Genomic DNA, 25831 nt, shown 5'->3' with positions numbered 1-25831 from the left:
TTGGACAGTACCAGGTGGTGGTGGTGGTGGTTGTTGTTGCATTCCCCCGAACAGGCGGGATCAAAATTACTTCCTACAACAGGTGTAGTTTGGAACTGATGTATACTGTTAAATGGTAGCTCGTACTTCAAGGCCTCATTTTTTTACCAAACTTATTGTATTGTTTTCCTCTCCAGGAAGTCTACTCAATCATACTCCTTATTCTGTCCTTGATTACCATATATATTACCAGCCTTTTAGCATGCCCTACATTTTCAAGCTAGCCTGTTATATAAGGTCTTCATGTTTTGACACTAAAAATAGAACTCGTAGGTGTCGTAGCTTTGGAGATGAAGAGGGGTGACTATCCTTGTTATAAAGGTGATGTAACCAGATAGGCTACAGATAATCAATTATATGTGGGTTTTTGGTTGTGTGTGTGTTGTCTGCTTGTATTTGAATGGTTTATATAAAGTGTGTGTGTGTGGTGGTGATGACCGTGTGAGTGGATCTCTGGTTTGTTTTCTCTATAGGACAGCTAGATCCCCCTCTTGGATGAGGAGTTATCTCCTTTCCTTATCGAATACGTTAAGTGTACAGCTTTAGTTCCTTCCTTCTATTCTTCCCATCTAGTCTGTACTATCCTGTACTATCCAGTACTATCCAGTACTATCCTGTACTATCCTGTACTATCCAGAAGATATTTCCATACAAGCGTTTTGAGGCCAAACACCTGGTTAAGGTCATCGATTTGCTGGAGGCCAAACAGCTGGGTAGCCCTTTCCACTCACAGCCCCTGTCTTCCCGTATACGGGTTGAAAATGGCAGATTTGTTCTTTGATAAGTGCCTTATTGGAACACAGTGGCTGTGCAGTAACATGCTGTACAGTACATGACGTCAGAGATTAAGCTCTGCACTTCACAGCTCTGTATGTTTTTGTATTTATTTATTTTTTATTTAACCTTTTATATAACTAGGCAAGTCAGTTAAGAACAAATTATTATTTACAATGACGGCCTACCCCGGACGACGCTGGGCCAATTGTGTGCCGCCCTATGGGACTCCCAATCACGGCCGGTTGTGACACAGCCTGGGATCGAACCCCCGGGCTGTAGTGACGCCGCAACACTTGCGCAAACAATATCAGTAATTGTGTGATGACAGTAATGCAGGGCTGTGTTCCAAACAAAACGACAACAGGTGTGCTTGCTCTAGTTCCTCAAGGACACAGCTAGGAGAGAAAGAAAAAAAAGTACCTAACAGTTGAAGACTCTTTGAATCATAAAAGTGCATTCAGATTACTTAGGAACTAAGAGAGGGGTGTGGCCACTTGGAGAAACCAGTTTGACCTCTGACAAGACTGAATCTAAACATTACATTTTATGTGCATTTTACATTTACTGTACTTTTCACTACATTTGATGATGACTAAATCTGAAAATCCTCCAGATATATGACAAGAACATGATAAGAACCTGATACGAACATGACAAGAATATTCTTGGAAAATTCGGGTTAGGTGCAACAAAAGACAAAAAATCTATTTTTTTCTTCTTTTGTCGCACCTAACCCGCACCGGAATATTTTCAGATTTAGTCATCATCAAGTGTAGTGAAAAGTACAGTAAATGTAAAATGCACATAAAATGTAATGTTTGGATTCAGTCTTGTCAGGTGAACTGTTGTGTCCTCACCTTTTAGTCTAGAAAATGTCCCATAATCTCCAAACTGTTCCCTTTTCATTTCTACCATGGTTATGCATATGCCCTCCATATTTTTTCTGTAAGAAACTTTTCAATATAGCCCTATCCATACAGGCCAATTCCCACGAGTGTAAAAGGTTCAATGTATTCAGTTATTTTTTTTGACACAGTACAGTTTTCCCATCAAGAGAAGAAATGTTCTGTAACCTTATTATGTATTTAAGTGTTTGTATTATAAACTCAGCAAAAGAAGAAATGTCCTCTCACTGTCAAATGCGTTTATTTCAGCAAACGTTAACGTGTAAATATTTGTATGAACATAAGATTCAACATTTGAGACATACACTGAACAAGTTCCACAGACATGTGACTAACAGAAATGGAATAATATGTTCCTGAACAAAGGGGGGGGGGGCAAAATCAAAAGTAACAGTCAGTATCTGGTGTGGCCACCAGCTGCATTAAGTACTGCAGTGCATCTCCTCATTATGGACTGCACCAGATTGGCCAGTTCTTGCAACAAGGCACCTGCAAGTTCCCGGACATTTCTGGGTGGGGGTGGCCCTAACCCCCACCCCCCACCCTCCGATCCAGCAGGTCCCAGACGTGCTCAATGGAATTGAGATCCGGGCTCTTCGCTGGCCATGGCAGAACACTGACATTCCTGTCTTGCAGGAAATCACGCACAGAACGAGCAGTATGGCTGGTGGCATTGTCATGCTGGAGGGTCATGTCAGGATGAGCCTGCAGGAAGGGTACCACATGAGGGAGGAGGATGTCTTCCCTGTAACACACAGCGTTGAGATTGCCTGCAATGACGACAAGCTCTGTCCGCTGATGCTGTAACACACCACCCCAGACCATGACGGACCCTCCACCTCCAAATCGATCCCACTCCAGAGCACAGGCCTCGGTGTAACGCTCATTCCTTCAACGATAAACGTGAATCTGACCATCACCCCTGGTGAGACAAAACCGTGACTCGTCAGTGAAGAGGACTTTTTGCCAGTCCTGTCTGGTCCAGCGACGGTGGGTTTGTGCCCATAGGCGCCGTTGTTGCCGGTGATGTCTTGTGAAGACCTGCCTTACAACAGGCCTACAAGCCCTCAGTCCAGCCTCTCTCAGCCTATTGCGGACAGTCTGAGCACTGATGGAGGGATTGTGCGTTCCTGGTGTAACTCGGGCAGTTGTTTTTGCCATCCTGTACCTGTCCCGCAGGTGTGATGTTCGGATGTACCGATCCTGTGCAGGTGTTGTTACACGTGGTCTGCCACTGCGAGGACGATCAGCTGTCCGTCCTGTCTCCCTGTAGAGCTGTCTTAAGTGCCTCACAGTACGAACATTGCAATTTATTGCCCTGGCCACATCTGTAGTCCTCATGCCTCCTTGCAGCATGCCTAAGGCACGTTCACGCAGATGAGCAGGGACCATGGGCATCTTTCTTTTTGTGTTTTTCAGAGTCAGTAGAAAGGCCTCTTTAGTGTCCTAAGTTTTCATAACTGTGACCTTAATTGCCTACCGTCTGTAAGCTGTTAGTGTCTTCACGGCCGTTCCACAAGTGCATGTTCGTTAATTGTTTATGGTTCATTGAACACGCATGGGAAACAATGTTTAAACCCTTTACAATGAAGATCTGTGAAGTTATTTGGATTTTTACGAATTATCTTTGAAAGGCAGGGTCCTGAAAAAGGGTTTTCTCGTGCTATTTTGTATGCCATGTTTGATTGTGTGAATTATGTAAATGTCTTCAGTTTGTGTAAACTGTGAGGAAGAAATAATAAAGCCAAAGTCAGTCGCTCTTTTTTGCTATTTATAAAATATGAACGTGACCTAAAAATAAAATTACAAAATCCTTCGTAATTAAAAAAATACATTTTGATTATAGCCTAATGGCAGCCATGAAATAAGCTACAAGTAGACCTACAAATATTATAGAATGAAATAATTGAACATGAAGTGGCCTAGGCTACAAGTTAATTGACGTTGCCGTAGACCTAATGTGTTGACCTTTAGGTTATTGGTTGAGCTACAGTGAAATGTGTGAGCGTTTAGATAATAGTAGCCTACTGGTCTAATGGATATATGGAAGCTGCTCCAGTGTAACCTAATAGCTTTAAACTAGATAGGTCTATCGATTGCACATACATGAAAGGGATGTCTATATGTAGCCTAATCTAGCTATCATATAATTTGGTTACCTCGGTTTTATTTGTTTATAACATTGTAAACTATTTAGGCTAATTTTTATTTAACTATGACTTTTTCGGCAGTCACAGAGAACTGACAATTCTTGTGTGTATTTCTGTTTGTGTGAGATTTTTGTAATCGTTTTGTTTGTTTGTCACCTGGTGGCCCATGAGCTGTGTTTGTGTACCAGTGATAAAGCTTGCCCAGTCGATGGGGCTTTGTGTGTAAATGTTGCTAATCCCTCCACACACAGCACCTCCCCAGAATATAATGTTCTCTGCTTCTGCTTACATACATTCATCTGGTGTACAGATCACAACAAAACACTTTGCGTTAGATGGAGAAACAGACCAATCCTAGAGGAGAAGAGATCCTGCAAAGATATTATTTTTCTATTGACTTTAAAAACTTTGCCAAATGACGCAAGCGTGTTAGAATCAGCTTTTCGAGTAGAATTTAGCAAAACTAGCGCAACAGATGGCTTGTTGTTTTCTTAATGTAATGATCGGATTGTGTTTATCCATCTTTGATGTTCTGCATACAGGTTTAGAAAGGGTACCAATGTTGTGCCTGGTGATTTTAAGCCCCCAAAGATATGGATTTGCCCGTGAAACATTTGTCATTTTACTAGTCTGAAGCCTGTAAATCATAGAGCCAGGAGCAACTCAAATCTGACTTTTTTTGGTTATGTTGGTTTACTTTATGGTTCCCTCTTCACCTTGTATTAGAAATAACACAAAATGGTAATTACATGCTAATAACTCATGAATTGCGTAATGTCCTCGACCAATGAGGTTGTTTCATCATTGCGTTTGGGTAGGTCTTTGACACAAACCATAACCCCCTTCTTTTGTCCTGTGCCACGTTAGGATTTGCGTACTTTTCTACTCACCCCTCTATTTCCTCTTCCTGTGCCCACAGGAAGGAGTGGAGGTGAGGGTGGCACGCATCTTTAACACCTTTGGGTCCCGGATGCACATGAATGACGGTCGTGTGGTCAGCAACTTCATACTGCAGGCTCTACAGGGAGAGCCCCTCACCGTACGTCCACTATAATTACCACTCTTACTACGGTTACTACTGTTACTACTACCACTGTTACTGCTGCTCCTACTACCACTGTTACTACTGTTATTACTACTGCTGGTACTGCTGTAGCCACTGTTACTACTGTTACTGCTAACACTTACTACTACTACTACTACTACTACTACTACTAATGTTACTACTTTTGCTACTACAACTGTTACTACTACTACTGCCACTGTTACTACTACTACCACTTACAACTGCCGCTGTTACTACTACCACTGTTACTACTACCACTGTTACTACTGTTACCGCTGTTACAGCTGTTACTACCACTTACTACTACCGCTGTTGCTACTGCCGCTGTTGCTACTGCCGCTGTTGCTACTGCCGCTGTTGCTACTGCCGCTGTTGCTACTGCCGCTGTTGCTACTGCCGCTGTTGCTACGCTACTGCCGCTGTTGCTACGCTACTGCCGCTGTTGCTACTGCCACTGTTACTTTTACCACTGTTACTACTGTCATTACTACCACTGTTACTTTTACTTCTGCCGCTGTTACTACTGTTACTACTACCACTTAACACTACCGCTGTTACTACTGCCGCTGTTACTACTGCCGCTGTTACTTCTGCCGCTGTTACTACTGTTACTACTACCACTTACAACTACCGCTGTTACTACTGCCACTGTTACTACTACCACTGTTACTACTGTTACCGCTGTTACCACTGTTACTACTCACTGTTACTACTACCGCTGTTACTTCTGCCACTGTTACTACTGTTACTGCTGTTACCACTGTTACTACTACCACTGTTACTACTGCCGCTGTTACTACTGCCGCTGTTACTACTGCCGCTGTTACTACTACCACTGTTACTACTGCCGCTGTTACCACTGTTACCACTGTTACCACTGTTACCACTGTTACCACTGTTACCACTGTTACTACTACTACCACTGTTACACTGTTGCCATCTGTTATTGCTACCACTCTTACAACTATTAATGTTACCACTTTACTACTGTTACTACTGTCATTACTACCACTGTTACTACTGCCGCTGTTACCACTGTTAGTATTACTACACTGTTACTAATGTTACTGCTACCACTTACTACGGTTACTACTGCCACTGTTACTACTACCGCTGTTACTACTACCGCTGTTACTACTACCGCTGTTACTACTACCGCTGTTACTACTACCGCTGTTACTACTACCGCTGTTACTACTGCCGATGTTACTACTACCGCTGTTGCTACTGCCGCTGGTACTACTACCACTGTTACTTTTACCATTGTTACTTCTGCTGCTGTTACTACTGTTACTACTACCACTTACAACTACCGCTGTTACTACTGCCGCTGTTACTACTACCACTGTTACTACTGCCGCTGTTACCACTGTTACTACTACCACTGTTACTACTGCCACTGTTACTACTGTTACCACTGTTACCACTGTTACTACTGCCGCTGTTACTACTGCCGCTGTTACTACTGCCACTGTTACTACTGTTACCGCTGTTACCACTGTTACTACTGTTACTACTACTACCACTGTTACTACTACTACCACTGTTACCACTGTTACCACTGTTACCGCTGTTACTACTACCACTGTTACTACTGCCGCTGTTACCACTGTTACTACTACCACTGTTACTACTGCCACTGTTACTACTGTTACCACTGTTACCACTGTTACTACTGCCGCTGTTACTACTACCGCTGTTACTACTACCGCTGTTACTACTACCGCTGTTACTACTGCCGATGTTACTACTGCCGCTGTTACTACTGCCGCTGTTACAACTGTTACTACTACCGATGTTACTACTGCCGCTGTTACTACTGCCGCTGTTACTACTGCCGCTGTTACTACTGCCGCTGTTACTACTGTTGCTACTACTACTGTTACTGCTCCTTCTACTCTTACCACTGTTACTATGACTACCACTGTTACACATTTGCCATCTGTTACTGCTACCACTGTTACTACTGTTACTACTGCCACTGTTACTATGGTTTCTTCTAGCACTGTTACTATGGTTTCTTCTAGCACTGTTGCTACTGGTACTGCTACCACTGTTACCACTGTTACTGCTGCCACTTACCACTGTTACTGCTGCCACTTACTACTGTTACTACTACCGCTGTTACTACTACCGCTGTTACTACTGCCGCTGTTACTACTACCGCTGTTGCTACTGCCGCTGGTACTACTACCACTGTTACTTTTACCATTGTTACTTCTGCTGCTGTTACTACTGTTACTACTACCACTTACAACTACCGCTGTTACTACTGCCGCTGTTACTACTACCACTGTTACTACTGCCGCTGTTACCACTGTTACTACTACCACTGTTACTACTGCCACTGTTACTACTGTTACCACTGTTACCACTGTTACTACTGCCGCTGTTACTACTGCCGCTGTTACTACTGCCACTGTTACTACTGTTACCGCTGTTACCACTGTTACTACTGTTACTACTACTACCACTGTTACTACTACTACCACTGTTACCACTGTTACCACTGTTACCGCTGTTACTACTACCACTGTTACTACTGCCGCTGTTACCACTGTTACTACTACCACTGTTACTACTGCCACTGTTACTACTGTTACCACTGTTACCACTGTTACTACTGCCGCTGTTACTACTACCGCTGTTACTACTACCGCTGTTACTACTACCGCTGTTACTACTACCGCTGTTACTACTGCCGCTGTTACTACTGCCGCTGTTACTACTGCCGCTGTTACAACTGTTACTACTGCCGCTGTTACTACTGCCGCTGTTACTACTGCCGCTGTTACTACTGCCGCTGTTACTACTGTTGCTACTACTACTGTTACTGCTCCTTCTACTCTTACCACTGTTACTATGACTACCACTGTTACACATTTGCCATCTGTTACTGCTACCACTGTTACTACTGTTACTACTGCCACTGTTACTATGGTTTCTTCTAGCACTGTTGCTACTGTTACTACTACCGCTGTTACTACTGTTAGTACTACCACTGTTAGTACTACCACTGTTACTACTGTTAGTACTACCACTGTTACAACTACCACTGTTACTACTGTTTGTACTACCACTTTTTCTACTACTACTGTTACTACTGCCGCTGTTACCACTGTTAGTATTACTACACTGTTACTACTGTTACTGCTGCCACTTACTACGGTTACTACTGCCACTGTTACTACTACCGCTGTTACTACTACCGCTGTTACTACTACCGCTGTTACTACTACCGCTGTTACTACTGCCGATGTTACTACTACCGCTGTTGCTACTGCCGCTGGTACTACTACCACTGTTACTTTTACCATTGTTACTTCTGCTGCTGTTACTACTGTTACTACTACCACTTACAACTACCGCTGTTACTACTGCCGCTGTTACTACTACCACTGTTACTACTGCCGCTGTTACCACTGTTACTACTACCACTGTTACTACTGCCACTGTTACTACTGTTACCACTGTTACCACTGTTACTACTGCCGCTGTTACTACTGCCGCTGTTACTACTGCCACTGTTACTACTGTTACCGCTGTTACCACTGTTACTACTGTTACTACTACTACCACTGTTACTACTACTACCACTGTTACCACTGTTACCACTGTTACCACTGTTACCGCTGTTACTACTACCACTGTTACTACTGCCGCTGTTACCACTGTTACTACTACCACTGTTACTACTGCCACTGTTACTACTGTTACCACTGTTACCACTGTTACTACTGCCGCTGTTACTACTACCGCTGTTACTACTACCGCTGTTACTACTACCGCTGTTACTACTACCGCTGTTACTACTGCCGATGTTACTACTGCCGCTGTTACTACTGCCGCTGTTACAACTGTTACTACTACCGATGTTACTACTGCCGCTGTTACTACTGCCGCTGTTACTACTGCCGCTGTTACTACTGCCGCTGTTACTACTGCCGCTGTTACTACTGTTGCTACTACTACTGTTACTGCTCCTTCTACTCTTACCACTGTTACTATGACTACCACTGTTACACATTTGCCATCTGTTACTGCTACCACTGTTACTACTGTTACTACTGCCACTGTTACTATGGTTTCTTCTAGCACTGTTGCTACTGTTACTACTACCACTGTTACTACTGTTTGTACTACCACTTTTTCTACTACTACTGTTACTACTGCCGCTGTTACCACTGTTAGTATTACTACACTGTTACTACTGGTACTGCTACCACTGTTACCACTGTTACTGCTGCCACTTACCACTGTTACTGCTGCCACTTACTACTGTTACTACTACCGCTGTTACTACTACCGCTGTTACTACTGCCGCTGTTACTACTACCGCTGTTGCTACTGCCGCTGGTACTACTACCACTGTTACTTTTACCATTGTTACTTCTGCTGCTGTTACTACTGTTACTACTACCACTTACAACTACCGCTGTTACTACTGCCGCTGTTACTACTACCACTGTTACTACTGCCGCTGTTACCACTGTTACTACTACCACTGTTACTACTGCCACTGTTACTACTGTTACCACTGTTACCACTGTTACTACTGCCGCTGTTACTACTGCCGCTGTTACTACTGCCACTGTTACTACTGTTACCGCTGTTACCACTGTTACTACTGTTACTACTACTACCACTGTTACTACTACTACCACTGTTACCACTGTTACCACTGTTACCACTGTTACCGCTGTTACTACTACCGCTGTTACTACTGCCGCTGTTACCACTGTTACTACTACCACTGTTACTACTGCCACTGTTACTACTGTTACCACTGTTACCACTGTTACTACTGCCGCTGTTACTACTACCGCTGTTACTACTACCGCTGTTACTACTACCGCTGTTACTACTACCGCTGTTACTACTGCCGATGTTACTACTGCCGCTGTTACTACTGCCGCTGTTACAACTGTTACTACTACCGATGTTACTACTGCCGCTGTTACTACTGCCGCTGTTACTACTGCCGCTGTTACTACTGCCGCTGTTACTACTGTTGCTACTACTACTGTTACTGCTCCTTCTACTCTTACCACTGTTACTATGACTACCACTGTTACACATTTGCCATCTGTTACTGCTACCACTGTTACTACTGTTACTACTGCCACTGTTACTATGGTTTCTTCTAGCACTGTTGCTACTGTTACTACTACCGCTGTTACTACTGTTAGTACTACCACTGTTACAACTACCACTGTTACTACTGTTTGTACTACCACTTTTTCTACTACTACTGTTACTACTGCCGCTGTTACCACTGTTAGTATTACTACACTGTTACTACTGGTACTGCTACCACTGTTACCACTGTTACTGCTGCCACTTACTACGGTTACTACTGTTACTACTGCCACTGTTATGACTTATTACTACCACTGTTACTACTTTCTGTCACTCTCACTCATCACTCTCTACCACTCTCACTGTCTCCTCACCCATACATTTGCTCTCAATCTCACACACTCTACCAGTTGTAGTATTACCATCTCTCATTCAGTCAGTCAGACAGACTTGTCTCTCTGATCCGTCATGTAGCACCTACCTGTCTTTCTCTGAATATTTCAAGAATCTGATTCTGAATAAGATTGTTTCATATCACCTTGTTTATATAGGTGTATGGTAGTGGATCCCAGACGAGGGCCTTCCAGTATGTGAGGTAAGCCTGACCGAACACATCTAACACACTGTTCACAGAAGCTTACATTTTTATCTTGCTCTCCATTTGTTGGTGTCTGTGTATCTCTGCATGTTGTTACTGTGAATGTGTCCGACAGATTGGATTATAATTGTGTATTCAGGTTCTGTATTCAGTGGATACGGGCAGAAGACCGACAGCCCGCTGGGTAGCTTAAATGTCGCTCTCTCTTGAAGACACGATGTCGCTCAGTGGAAAGGGGAAGAAAAAAACATGCCTGAGCAATATGGTTATCATCACTTTGTGTGTTTGAGTGTGTGCGCAGATATGGGCGTGTGTGCATGCAGGTGTCTGTCTCTAAGCAGAACGTTGTGGTGGTAGCTGTAATAGTCTATGGGCTCTGAAGGCCCAGACCGTTAAGCATGCATGTTCTCTCTTCTAAGGGACAGTTGGATAACCAGGGAGGAAATCTTTCCAAAGAGCACTAATTCTTTCTAGTAATTGAATTCAAGGAACAGTATTTCAAAGGTGGAAATGGCTTTGTTCATTTGAAAGGCGGCAGAGTTTGCTTTTCACACAGACTGATAGTTGGGCTCGGTTGGAGGGCTGTAGGGGTCTGCATATATCAACGTTGTAACACTCGCAGGAATCTGGAGGCAATGGACAGGCGGCTGGCTGGACATGGGAACTCCGGCCACAAGGTTTTTTAGGGGAGAGAAAGGTAATATTTGCTTTAGATTACAAAGGTGGTGGGAAAAATACTTACACCCCTCCCTCTCTTTTCATCACGTACACACACACACACACACACACACACACACACACACACACACACACCGCCTCATCCACATCCTCAGTCTTCAGAGGTTTTGGCGATTGCTGTGTGCATGTCTGTCTGTGTGTGTGCGTGTGTGTGCATGTCTGTGTGTGTGTTAGAATGATCTTTGGAGAATAATTTAATCAGCCCTGCTTTCATCGACGGTGCAGTCTGATCTCACAACACAACACACACACACACACACACAAACACGCTGCAATTTAGAAGGAGCGAGATCAGAGGAGGATGGGTATTTGAAGCTCTCCTATCATCCTTCGAGCAACCATTTACCTGGAAGGTGAATGTCTTTAATTAGGCTTGTATAAACAGTGGGAGAGCTCCTCTCTCAACCAGGTCCTATGACAGCCTGACTTTGCTTAATGACTTCTGTAGTCTGTGAATCAGTGGATTTGGTGGACTTAAGAGTCTCTTTCCCTACCCATGGTGTTACATTGCCAAGCCAAGACTCTGGGTTACATTTTATTCTTCTGAAAGAACACGGGCAGAGCACTAAGTAGCTGTGAAATGTTAAAAAGAGCAACGCTGCAATTATTCAAAAAGACTTGAAATGAAATGTCACCCTCAAAGTAAAAGTCATGTTCAAACTTTTGATAACGTCTAAGACCAGCAAAGCATGCTATTGTAACCCACCATTATCACACATATGACTGTCTGCCCTCAGTCTTACCTCACAGACTTATTGTGCCTCGCAGACTTGCCTCGCAGACTTGCCTCTTGCCTCGCAGACTTACCTCTGTCTAGCACGAAATGAAGACAGCAAACCTTTCGTCACATCCCACGATGCATTTCACCTACGCGGCTGAGGCCTCGGAGAGCCAGAGGGAGACAATGTTGACTCCGATACTTTAGCACCTGACGACGCTGATTTGGGTGTGGTGTCACTTGGAATTGTGGGAGATATTTGGACTTTTTTATATGATGGTGTCAAGTGGCAGGTGGAATAGGAACAGTTTTTATCACAACACTCTTTCATTTCTTCGTTAGCGCTGTCTTTGTCTCTCCTCTCTCTGGACTGCTACTAGATGTGAGTACTGTCTTGTTGCTTTGAGGCCATTATTTATTTTAGGTGGTGCAGTAAACTAAAGTATTAGTTTATAATCCATGAATGTTGTCTTGCCCTGTATCCCTGCAAACTAAATCTACAGAGAAGTTTTCTCATCTATACAGATCCTTACAGCATTGTCTGTGTATTTCATCAATGAACCTGAAGGTATTTATCTGTTGTAGCAGTTTCTGGTTTCATCCCACCAGCGTCGATTTGTTATTGTGTTGTTATTATTTATAGGGGCTTAGTCTTTCTGAGTTCATTAGAACTGGCCCCCAGAAAACATAATATATAATATTATAAAATATAATATTACATAATATCACAGGAGCGTTTTCTGAATGATTTTTGCATCATTAGTTTTTTTGTTGAAAACTATTTTCTTTAGTCAATTTAACATGAATAAAACATGTAGAGAAAAAGGTCTATATTGATGGATGGCTGATGAGCAGGTAGCCAGTTTGAGCCTGTTCCCAGTAGGAGCATAGTGGTTGTTAGTGTGATCAGACCAGTTTGAGCCTGTTCCCAGTAGGAGCATAGTGGTTGTTATTGTGATCAGACCAGTTTGAGCCTGTTCCCAGTAGGAGCATAGTGGTTGTTAGTGTGATCAAACATACAGCCTGGTAAACTTCAGTGGCTTTTTAAAGGCCAGTACATTCCTTTCCATGCAGCAAGCCACGGGGACCTACCGCCGCTAATTATGCTACAGAGGCTGAGACACACATACAGTACCAGTCAAAAGTTTGGACCCACCTACTCATTCCAGGGTTTTTCTTTATATTTACTATTTTCTACATTGTAGAATAATAGTGAAGACATCAAAATTATGAAATAACACATGGAATCATGTAGTAACCAAAAAAGTGTTAAACAAATGAAAATATATTTTAGATTTTAGATTCTTCAAAGTAGCCATCCTTGCCTTGATGACAGCTTTGCACACTCTTGGCATTCTCTCGAACATCTTCATGAGGTAGTTACCTGGAATGCACTTTAATTAACAGGTGTGACTTGTTAAAGATTAATTTGTGGAATTTCTTTCCTTCTTCGTGCGTTTGAGCCAATCAGTTGTGTTGTGACAAGGTAGGGGTGGTATACAGAAGATAGCCCTATTTGGTAAAAGACCAAGTCCATATTATGGCAAGAGAAGTACAAATAAATAAAGAGAAACGACAGTTCATCATTACTTTAAGACATGAAGGTCAGTCAATACAGAACACTTCAAGAACTATTAAAGTTTATTAAAGTGCAGTCGCAAAAACCCTATGATGAAACTGGCTCTCACGAGGACTGCCACAGGAAAGAAAGACCCAGAGTTACCTCTGCTAAAGAGGATAAGTTCATTAGAGTTACCAGCCTCAGAAATTTCAGCCCAAATAAATGCGACAGAGTTCAAGTAACAGACACATCTCAACATCAACTGTTCAGAGGAGACTGCGTGAATCATGGTCGAATTTCTGCAAAGAAACCACTACTAAAGGACACCAATAAGAAGAAGAGACTTGCTTGGGCCAAGAAACATGAGCAATGGACATTAGACTGTTGGAAATCTGTTCTTTGGTCTCATGAGTCCAAATTTGAGATTTTCGGTTTCAACCGCCGTGTCTTTGTGAGACGCAGAGTAGGTGAACGGATGATCTCCGCATGTGTGGTTCCCACCGTGAAGCATGGAGGAGGAGGTGTGGTGGTGTGTTGCTGGTGACACTGTCTGTGATTTATTTAGAATTCAAGGCTCACTTAACCAGCATGGCTACAACAGTATTCTGCAGAGATACACCATCCCATGTGGTTTACACTTAGTGGGACTATCATTTGTTTTTCAACGGGACAATGACTCATCACACCTCCAGGCTGTGTAAGGGCTATTTGACCAAGAAGGAGAGTGATGGAGTGCTGCATCAGATGACCTGGCCTCCACAGTCACCCGACCTCAACCCAATTCAGATGGTTTGGGATGAATTGGACCGCAGAGTGAAGGAAAAGCAGCCAACAAGTGCTCAGCATATCCTTCAAGATGGTTGGAAAAGCTTTTCAGGTGAAGCTGGTTGAGAGAATGCCAAGAGTGTGCAAAGCTGTCATCAAGGCAAAGGGTGGCTACTTTGAAGTAATATATACTGCTCAAAAAAATAAAGGGAACACTTAAACAACACATCCTAGATCTGAATGAAAGAAATAATCTTATTAAATACTTTTTTCTTTACATAGTTGAATGTGCTGACAACAAAACCACACAAAAATAATCAATGGAAATTCAATTTATCAACCCATGGAGGTCTGGATTTGGAGTCACACTCAAAATTAAAGTGGAAAACCACACTACAGGCTGATCCAACTTTGATGTAATGTCCTTAAAACAAGTCAAAATGAGGCTCAGTAGTGTGTGTGGCCTCCACGTGCCTGTATGACCTCCCTACAACGCCTGGGCATGCTCCTGGGCATGCTCCTGATGAGGTGGCGGATGGTCTCCTGAGGGATCTCCTCCCAGACCTGGACTAAAGCATCCGCCAACTCCTGGACAGTCTGTGGTGCAATGTGGTGTTGGTGGATGGAGCGAGACATGATGTCCCAGATGTGCTCAATTGGATTCAGGTCTGGGGAACGGGCGGGCCAGTCCATAGCATCAATGCCTTCCACTTGCAGGAACTGCTGACACACTCCAGCCACATGAGGTCAAGCATTGTCTTGCATTAGGAGGAACCCAGGGCCAACCGCACCAGCATATGGTCTCACAAGGGGTCTGACGATCTCATCTCGGTACCTAATGGCAGTCAGGCTACCTCTGGCGAGCACATGTAGGGCTGTGCGGCCCCCCAAAGAAATGCCACCCCACACCATGACTGACCCACCGCCAAACCAGTCATGCTGGAGGATGTTGCAGGCAGCAGAACATTCTCCACGGCATCTCCAGACTCTGTCACGTCTGTCACGTGCTCAGTGTGAACCTGCTTTCGTCTGTGAAGAGCACAGAGCGCCAGTGGCGAATTTGCCAATCTTGGTGTTCTCTGGCAAATGCCAAACGTCCTGCACGGTGTTGGGCTGTAAGCACAACCCCCACCTGTGGACGTCGGGCCCTCATACCACCCTCATGGAGTCTGTTTCTGACCGTTTGAGCAGACACATGCACATTTGTGGCCTGCTGGAGGTCATTTTGCAGGGCTCTGGCAGTGCTCCTCCTGCTCCTCCTTGCACAAAGGCAGAGGTAGCGGTCCTGCTGCTGGGTTGTTGCCCTACTACGGCCTCCTCCACATCTCCTGATGTACTGGCCTGTCTCCTGGTAGCGCCTCCATGCTCTGGACACTACGCTGACAGACACAGCAAACCTTCTTGCCACAGCTCGCATTGATGTGCCATCCTGGATGAGCTGCACTACCTGAGCCACTTGTGTGGGTTGTAGACTCCGTCTCATGCTACCACTAGAGTGAAAGCACTGCCAGCATTCAAAAGTGACCAAAACATCAGCCAGGAAGCATAGGAACTGAGAAGTGGTCTGTGGTTCCCACCTGCAGAACCACTCCTTTATTGGGGGTGTCTTGCTAATTGCCTATAATTTCCACCTGTTGTCTATTCCATTTGCACAACAGCATGTGAAATTTATTGTCAATCAGTGTTGCTTCCTAAGTGGACAGTTTGACTTCACAGAAGTGTGATTGACTTGGAGTTACATTGTGTTGTTTAAGTGTTCCCTTTATTTTTTTGAGCATTGTATTTTGTTCTGTTTTACACTTTTTGATTCCACATGTGTTATTTCATAGTGTTGATGTCTTGACTATTATTCTACAATGTAGAAAATAGTAAAAATAAAGAAAAAACGTTGAATGAGTAGGTGTGTCCAAACATTTGATTGGTACTGTATGTGCGAGCAGACACGCACACGTGCACAGGCACACCCAGGCACTCACTCACAGGCACGGCAACACTCTCTTGTGCAAACATGCACATACTGTACAGTGGTTCTTTCTTACAAAAGTTGCGTCATACTGCAGCGCAGCTTGCAGGGTGCTGCGGTATGGGATGGCACGACGTCATAGTATTTTACTGTCAGCCATTGTTGCCGTTTAATACTAGTTTGACCACCGGAGGGCATCTTTGAGAAGTTAAGTGATTGAAATGGCATGGAGCTGTAGACCTAAGAGTCATGTTTACTGTAGCTGTTATAGCATAACTTACTTATTGGCATAAAGGCCTACTTCAATATACAGTATGTCAATCAGTCATTTTTTCATTTGTGCATGTCATCACAGAGCATACAAGTCATCCATGTCTTTAAATACAGTCAAGCATTTTAGTTATAAAACAAAATAACAAATGGAGCCTTGAATAATTAAACATTGAATAAACCGCAACATGTCAGCTAAAGCGATTGAATTTATGAATGCATTTGACTGTTTTTAATATTGGCTGTAATAGAGACTTTAAGACCTTTTTTTTGTTAGAACAGACTATATGGGATTGATTATAATTTGTTTGTAAATGATTATTGTATTTGTTGTGCTGGTTATACGATTAGAAATATAGCTTAATTAAATTGAATAATATTATGGTGTTTATATTCCAAGAAAAACGAAAATGCATTTTACAGTAGCCTATGTAGGCCTCAGCGTTTTCTTAGGAAAAATTGTAGGCTAACCTATACCCAAATGGAGGTTCAGTGAAAATAAAAATCTGATTTGATTTATCAAGACCACTCCCCATGCTTGTCTCAAAGCAGTGCAAAATGGTGCTGAAGTAGTTGACCACAAGCTATTGCTTCAAATCCTATTAGAACAACTGGATGACTTTTGGGTTTTTCAGTAATAAACCATTTGTTGTCTTCAATTGCATTAGCCTACTTTATTCCAATATTTCTGTAATTCAGTGATATTTATTCTCATAGTAATTTATTATGGATCCATTCAGATAGGGTTAGAAAACAGTGCATGTGGTGGGCTATGCAAAGAGATGGGTGAAGTGACATGCCTCGCAAACAGCCATTAATACATTTAAATTCCCTGAACTCGGCAAGTCTTATGCTGATAGCCCATCAAGGGTGGATGGCTTCTTTTGTATTGCAGTGTATTGAAATATCAGGCCCACAGCATTTTTGCTTACTTCCAGTACAGTGCACTTTCACTCCATTCTCCGTCTGACTCTACCAATGCCACCAGATTATTCTTTCTGTTGTTGTTATCTATTCGGTAACATTCCACAAGTAAATGTAATAAATAAAACACCTACATTGAATAGCTCAGGTCTGGAAAATATGTGAAACCTTTATTTTTATATCTGTGCTTAGTATCAAATCAAGGTTTATTTGTCACGTGCGCGGAATATAACAGGTGTAGACCTTACAGTGGAATGCTTACTTACAAGCCCCTAACCAACAGCGCAATTTTTAAGTAAAAAATAGGTATTAGGTGAACAATGGATAAGTAAAGAAATAAAAACAAGAGTAAAAATACAGTGAAAATAACAGTAGTGAGGCTATAACAGTAGTGAGGCTATAACAGTAGCGAGGCTATATACAGGCACCGGTTAGTCGGGCTAACTTGAGGTAATATGCACATTTACATTTACATTTAAGTCATTTAGCAGACGCTCTTATCCAGAGCGACTTACACATGTAGGTATAGTTAAAGTGACTATGCATAGATGATGAACAGAGAGTAGCAGCAGCGTAAAAGAGGGGTGGCGGGACACAATGCATATAGTCCGGGTAGCCATTTGATTACCTGTTCAGGAGTCTTATGTCTTGGGGGTAAAAGCTGTTGAGAAGCCTTTTTGTCCTAGACTTGGCACTCTGGTACTGCTTGCCATGCGGTAGCAGAGAGAACAGTCTATGACTGGTGTGGCTGAGGTCTTTGACAATTTTTAGGGCCTTCCTCTGACAGTGATGTACTGGTCCATAAGCATTACCCTGTAGTGCCTTGCGATCAGAGGCCGAGCAGTTTCCGTACCAGGCAGGGATGCAACCAGTCAGGTTGCTCTGGATGTTGCAGCTGTAGAACCTTTTGAGGATCTGAGGACCCATGCCAATTCTTTTTAGTTTCCTGAGGGGAAATGGGCTTTGTTCTACCCTCTTCATGACTGTCTTTGTGTTTGGACCATTCTAGTTTGTTGTTCATGTGGACACCAAGGAACTTGAAGCTCTCAACCTGCTCCACTACAGCCCCGTCGATGAGAATGGAGATGTTCTCGGTCCTCCTTTTCCTGTAGTCCACAATCATCTCTTTAGTCTTGGTTACGTTGAGGGATAGGTTGTTATTCTGGCACCACCCGGCCAAGTCTCTGACCTCCTCCCGATAGGCTGTCTCGTTGTTGTCGGTGATCAGGCCTACCACTGGTGTGACATCTGCAAATGTAATGATGGTGTTGGAGTCGTACCTGGCCATGCAGTCGTGGGTGAACAGGGAGTACAGGAGAGGACTGAGCACGAACCCCTGAGGGGCTCCAGTGTTGAGGATCAGCGTGGCGGATGTGTTGTTACCTACCCTTACCACCTGGGGGAGGCCCGTCAGGAAGTCCAGGATCCAGTTGCAGAGGGAGGTGTTTACCCCCAGGGTCCTTAGCTTAGTGATGAGCTTTGAGGGCGCTATGGTGTTGAACGCTGAGCTGTAGTCAATGAATAGTATTCTCATGTAGGTGTTCCTTTTGTCCAGGTGGGAAAGGGTAGTGTGGAGTGCAATAGAGATCGCATCATCTTTGGCTCTGTTAGGGCGATATGCAAATTGGAGTGGGTCTAGGTAGCTGAGGCTTTATGGCTTTGCCATCAACTTGTTAATTTAGCAGACATCACTTGTGTACACATTTTAAGAATATAATGGAATATACAGACCATTTTTCGTTTGTGTTAGAATAAAAGCCTTACGGTGTAACAATAGTTTTAATAATAAGCTACGGACCAGTTACAGCTTCTTCTGACCAAGTAGACGCCGGACAGAGGAAGAACAATTCCTACACTATTGTTCTAAATTCATTCACTCTCTTCTTCATCCTCTTCATTCAGTTCATTCAAATTCAATTGTAATACATTTTGTCACTCCCATTCAACAATTCCAAATCACTTTTGTATGTGCTCCGAAGGGATAACTTGATATAAGTTAATTAAATAATCAAAAGGAAAAAATTGATTATTTATTAGCCTAGTGGATATATTTTAGGCATATATAATGTGAATTAGACCTCATGTAAAATCATTGTCAAAAGCGCAAGAGACACTGTTGCATAACAAACTGTTAAATGATATTGTAATCTATCTGCCAGTTTGGAACAGTAGAAGTAATGCCAGAGAGTCTGTTCAAATGAAAACATTGTAAAGCCTTTAATACAGCATAGCAAAGTTTAAAAACAGACGGATTTGTTAAATTGCTTTATCCAACATTTTACTGTTGCATGAGGCTTGGTGATCACAGAATCAGTAGAATATTAAACAAACACTCAAACAGGCATCAGAAGCAGGAACAACATAGAGCTGAGTGACTCACTCGTTCCTGGCTTTCATTCAAAATAAGTTACATTATAAAACAGGGTTAAAGACAACTTCTTTGTGATAATCTTTAGCATGCAGTCTCTCCTCTCGCTACAGCTAATTCTGTTTGAATTATTATGTGGATTATAATGAATTCATATCTTTGTAGGGGTTGATGCATTTTTCATTAGGGAAAATATATATGGAATGTGATATTGAGTTACAAATGTAAATTGAATACATTGCACGTTTTCCCTTTTTTGTCCATTAGGCAACACTTTACAATAGGACTCAACTCTGACTGGCCACAGCATCTACCAGTAGTTAAAACTGCAGATAACATACAGCCAGCTATTGTGAAAGAAAACTTGTGGATCTTGTTGATTTCCTCTATTGCTTCAAGAGGCCTACTGTCCACCTGGTAATTGTGTGATTCTAAAGGATAATGTGTGGTTTCAGAGAGAAGCCAGGATTGATTTATTTTACATTCATTGGAACCATAATGTAACAAATTGTTTGAACACACACAGCATAAGCAGGTTAACTTGTTCAAAACATTTCTTTATTGAAGCCTATCAGAAAGACTGTTGGTACATACTGTATTTTGATCCAAAGCCACGAATGAGTGAGTCATTTACATTACATTTAAGTCACTCAGCTTTATGCTTACAAATACTGTATAGCTTAATGCTGCAAAATTGCCTACTAAATAGGCCAAGCCTAAACAAACACACAAACACACACTAAAGAACACACACACACTATCATCGGAGGTTAGCTGTCTGGGTCTGGAGAGGCAGAGCGATAGAGACAGAGACACAATCATCAGTGTGTCAATATGCCGAAACAGCATCACAGCTCCCCTAGGCCTCCTCTGTCACCGCTGTCACACTATGACAAACTGCACCTGGAGCAGGGGAGGAAGTCACCTAATGAATAAAGGAGTGATGGAGGGGGAGTGAGGGGTCACCATCATCTGCTCTATCCATAGGCAAACCAGTGTCCTTAACGAGCTGTGCCTAATGTGTTCATCAATCTTAATTACTCTGAGACGTGTGTTAAACTCACGTTGGTTTCCACTTCCGTCTCCCCGACGTGTCAGTTACTTCGTCATCACTTGTCTGTTCAGGATAATCGGTACACACGCACGCACGCGTGCCCGCGCGCGCAAACACACAACATGATGGAATGGAAAGCAGTTATTCTGAGTCTCCATGGATGTAGTAATCAATATGGGGAAGAGACAGGGCCTGTCCAGGCCCCAGGGGAAAGAGACGGGCCTGTCCAGGCCTCAGGGGAAAGAGACAGGGCTGTCCAGGCCTCAGGGGAAAGAGACAGGGCTGTCCAGGCCCCAGGGGAAAGAGACTGGGCTGTCCAGTCCTCAGGGAAAGAGACGGGGCTGTCCAGTCCTCAGGGAAAGAGACAGGGCTGTCCAGGCCCCAGGGGAAAGAGACAGGGCTGTCCAGTCCTCAGGGAAAGAGACAGGGCTGTCCAGTCCTCAGGGAAAGAGACGGAGCTGTCCAGTCCTCAGGGAAAGAGACGGAGCTGTCCAGTCCTCAGGGAAAGAGACGGAGCTGTCCAGTCCTCAGGGAAAGAGACGGAGCTGTCCAGTCCTCAGGGAAAGAGACGGAGCTGTCCAGTCCTCAGGGAAAGAGACAGGGCTGTCCAGTCCTCAGGGAAAGAGACGGAGCTGTCCAGGCCTCAGGGGAAAGAGACAGGACTGTCCAGTCCTCAGGGAAAGAGACAGGGCTGTCCAGGCCCCAGGGGAAAGAGACAGGACTGTCCAGTCCTCAGGGAAAGAGACAGGGCTGTCCAGGCCCCAGGGGAAAGAGACAGGACTGTCCAGGCCTCAGGGGAAAGAGACAGGGCTGTCCAGTCCTCAGGGAAAGAGACAGGGCTGTCCAGGCCCCAGGGGAAAGAGACAGGGCTGTCCAGTCCTCAGGGGAAAGAGACAGGGCTGTCCAGGCCTCAGGGGAAAGAGACGGAGCTGTCCAGTCCTCAGGGAAAGAGACAGGGCTGTCCAGGCCTCAGGGGAAAGAGACAGGGCTGTCCAGGCCTCAGGGGAAGAGACAGGGCTGTCCAGGCCTCAGGGGAAAGAGACAGGGCTGTCCAGGCCTCAGGGGAAAGAGACAGGGCTGTCCAGGCCTCAGGGGAAAGAGTTAAAGGGATAATCCACCCAAACCACTAATTCCAATGATTGACAGGAGTCCACCTGTGGTAAATTCAGTTGATTGGACATGATTTGGAAAGACACACACCTGTCTATATAAGGTCCCACAGTTGACAGTGCATGTCAGAGCAAAAACCAAGCCATGAGGTTGAAGGAATTGTAGTAGAGCTCCGCGACAGGATTGTGTCGAGGCACAGATCTGGGGAAGGATACCAAAAAATGTATGCAGCATTGAAGAGAACACAGTGGGAGAGAAGCCAAAAGCCCACCATGCCTATTTTTCTAAAATTGTCAGTCCACATGTCAAGTGTAATTACTCAAGTTCTCTCAACTCCGGGACTACCCGCCAGCTATTTTTTTGTTTGTTACCTAATGCAGGACTCTAGTGCCAGAGAAGAGAAACTCTCGGACTGAAACATTCACACCTCCATTAATTTACGAAAAGATTTTGTGCCACAGTTTAGACTACCGATAGATCAGCGTTCTAACTCCCCCTTGACTGTAGGTCAATCTGCACTAGCAGACAGTAACATGTTGTAATGTAGATGGTTATAGATTCAATTAGATCTTTAATCATGTTACATGTTTCTTTGAATCCTGTTTGTGAGAACAACATTGGAGGCCCTCAGAGCATTCCCAATATCACTTGTAGACTAGGAGACAACAGTAGAGAGTGAAACAGCAGTAGAGAAGGCGACAACAGTAGATTCAGCAGTGGCAGAATACCTGTTTAGTATACCTGGAAAGGATGCATGGTTTTAGACTGCTTCAAATTAATTCACAATACATACAAGGGGAGTGTTTTTTAAATATCCAATGCAGTAGCCCTGGTGTTGGTTCTTCCTCCAGCTCCAAGGTGTTATGGCATATTGTCTGGTGTTGGTTCTTTCTCCAGCTCCAAGGTGTTATGGTATATTGTCTGGTGTTGGTTCTTTCTCCAGCTCCAAGGTGTTATGGCATATCGTCTGGTGTTGGTTCTTTCTCCAGCTCCAAGGTGTTATGGCATATTGTCTGGTGTTGGTTCTTCCTTCAGCTCCAAGGTGTTATGGCATATTGTCTGGTGTTGGTTCTTCCTCCGGCTCCAAGGTGTTATAGTATATTGTCTGGTGTTGGTTCTTCCTCCAGCTCCAAGGTGTTATAGCATATTGTCTGGTGTTGGTTCTTCCTCCAGCTCCAAGGTGTTATGGCATATTGTGAGCTTTGTCTCCAGACAGTACTTTTCTTGCCCTGGGATCAAGACGCAGACAAAAGGTAAATGTTGTCTAGCTTGCATGTTGCTGGGTGTGTTTTTATCTCGTCAGAGTGTGTGTTCCCTGAGTTCTAATTCCACCCAAAGCCTCTTGGTGCTTTAGGGCCTGTCTGCCACCTGGGTGTTCTAACTCACTGACACAACACCATGATATCTGAAGCAGGCCTTGGGCGCTTATATACACACACACACACACAAACAGTGACATCACACTCAATCACATCAAACACATTCTCACACATAAACACAACCACACACACACAAGCATTTATAGATCCACATATGCGAGCACACACACACTTCTCATCCCCATGGTCCTTTGGTACTTTCGTCTGTGTGTGTTTGTGTTGGATCTCTGTGGTGGACGTGTCTGTTTATTATCTCTGTATTTTGTTAGCTTCTCTGGTCCATCCTGTTTTAGTAGACCTTCACAGATCAGACTAATAAATCTGCCTTTAATGATAGACATTTGTATTCAAAACTGTCCCCTCAGAGCATGTCCACATTTTTCCCCATGTGTTGGAAGCGAGACTGAGTGTTTGATGGAGTCTAGTGTGTATGTGTGTGTGTTCAAGTTTTATTAATTTATCACATGCACAAGAACAGTGAAATGCTTAACTTGCATGCCCTCTGATTATGACTGTGAGATGTGGTTGTCTCACCTAGCTATCTTAAGATGAATACACTCATTGTAAGTCTCTGGATAAGAGCGTCTGCTAAATGACTAACGTGTGTATTGTGAACTTGTGTGTTAGCACATGCTTGCACTTGTGTGTGTCTGTGTGTGTATGAGAATGGTGTAAGTGTCTACTACATTAAGAGAGTGTGTTATAGAGTGCAGTAATAAGCCTGAGTTACTTCCCCCTGATGTACTCAGATCATCTCGTGACTCTTCTGGCATAACAGCCAGTGGACTGCTGTGTTGTTGGACCACTGAAGCCCCAGATACCAGACCCAGATACCAGACCCAGATACCTGAGCCAGACCTAGACAGGTTCTCTGACCCGTGAGAGCTGAGAGGAGGAGAAGACAGAAGCAGCTTAGTTTAAAGAGAATCACATGGCTCCTGTGGAGACACACAAACACACACTAAAAAACCCACACTATCATCGGAGGTTAGCTGTCTGGGTCTGGAGAGGCAGAGCGATAGAGACAGAGACACAATCATCAGTGTGTCAATATGCCGAAACAGCATCACAGCTCCCCTAGGCCTCCTCTGTCACCGCTGTCACACTATGACAAACTGCACCTGGAGCAGGGGAGGAAGTAAAACTCTAAAACTCTAAATCTCTAAAACTGGAAACACTTATCTCCCTCACTAGCTTTAAGCACCAGCTGTCAGAGCAGCTCACAGATCTCTGCACCTGTACATAGCCCATCTTTAATTGAGCCCAAACTACTACCTTTTCCCCTACTGTATTTATTTATTTTATTTATTTTGCTCCTTTGCACCATATTATTTATATTTTAACTTTTAACTTTCTTCAAACTACAAATCTACCATTCCAGTGTTTTTTCTTGCCATACTTTATTTACTTTGCCACCATGGCATTTTTTTGCCTTTACCTCCATTATCTCACATCATTTGCTCACATTGTATATAGTCTTATTTTTTTCTACTGCATCATTGATTGTATGTTGTTTTACTCCATGTGTAACTCTGTGTTTTTGTATGTTGTCGAACTGCTTTGCTTTATCTTGGCCAGGTCGCAATTGTAAATGAGAACTTGTTCTCAACTTGCCTACCTGGTTAAATAAAGGTGAAATTAAAAATTAAAATTAAAAAAAGTCACCTAATGAATAAAGGACTGATGGAGGGGGGGGTCACCATCATCTGCTCTATCCATAGGCAAACCAGTGTCCTTAACGAGCTGTGCCTAATGTGTTCATCAATCTTAATTACTCTGAGACGTGTGTTAAACTCACGTTGGTTTCCACTTCCGTCTCCTCGAAATAAAATAAATAAAAATGTCAGTTACCTCGTCATCACCAGTCTGTTCAGGATAAACGATACACACACACACACACACACACACACACAACGTGACGGAATGGAAAGCAGTTATTCTGTGTCGCCATGGTTGTAGTAATCAATATGTGTGATCCATGGAAAGAGACAGGGCTGTCCAGGCCTCAGGGAAAGAGACAGGGCTGTCTCTTAAAGGGATAATCCACCCCAAACCACTAATTCCTATGATTGACAGGAGTCCACCTGTGGTAAATTCCAATGAAAGACACACACCTGTCTATATAAGGTCCCACAGTTGACAGTGCATGTCAGAGCAAACTCCAAGCCATGAGGTTGAAGGAATTGTCCGTAGAGCTCTGGAGAAGGATACCAAAAAATGTATGCAGCATTGAAGGTAAGAACACAGTGGCCTCCATCATTCTTAAGTGGAAGATGTTTGGAACCACCAAGACTGTTCCTAGAGCTGACCGCCCTTCCAAACTGAGCAATCGGGGGAGAAGGGCCTTGGTCAGGGAGGTGATCAGAT

The 25831-nt window shown here is 43.6% G+C and overlaps 2 protein-coding genes across 2 annotated transcripts in view; both read left to right on the top strand.

Annotated features, from left to right (window-relative positions):
* uxs1 (UDP-glucuronate decarboxylase 1) overlaps positions 1–25831 on the top strand; it is a 94596-nt gene that overhangs the window by 59242 nt on the left and 9523 nt on the right. Inside the window, exons 10-11 of the mRNA XM_029712107.1 lie at positions 4791–4910; positions 10568–10611. Coding sequence (XP_029567967.1) covers positions 4791–4910; positions 10568–10611 — 164 coding nt within the window. The remainder of the gene's footprint in view (positions 1–4790; positions 4911–10567; positions 10612–25831) is intronic.
* Positions 21146–25586, top strand: LOC115161272 (eukaryotic translation initiation factor 3 subunit A-like). The gene is made up of 2 exons (XM_029712109.1): positions 21146–22076; positions 25453–25586. Exons 1-2 carry the CDS (start codon positions 21150–21152, stop codon positions 25504–25506), a joined length of 981 nt encoding a protein of 326 aa, XP_029567969.1. The 5' UTR covers positions 21146–21149; the 3' UTR covers positions 25507–25586.

The sequence above is a fragment of the Salmo trutta genome, chromosome 24 (genome assembly GCF_901001165.1).
Source record: "Salmo trutta chromosome 24, fSalTru1.1, whole genome shotgun sequence".
NCBI classification, from domain to species: domain Eukaryota; kingdom Metazoa; phylum Chordata; class Actinopteri; order Salmoniformes; family Salmonidae; genus Salmo; species Salmo trutta.
The sequence above is the reverse complement of the archived record's forward strand: the minus strand, read 5'-3'. Positions and strand labels throughout refer to the sequence as shown.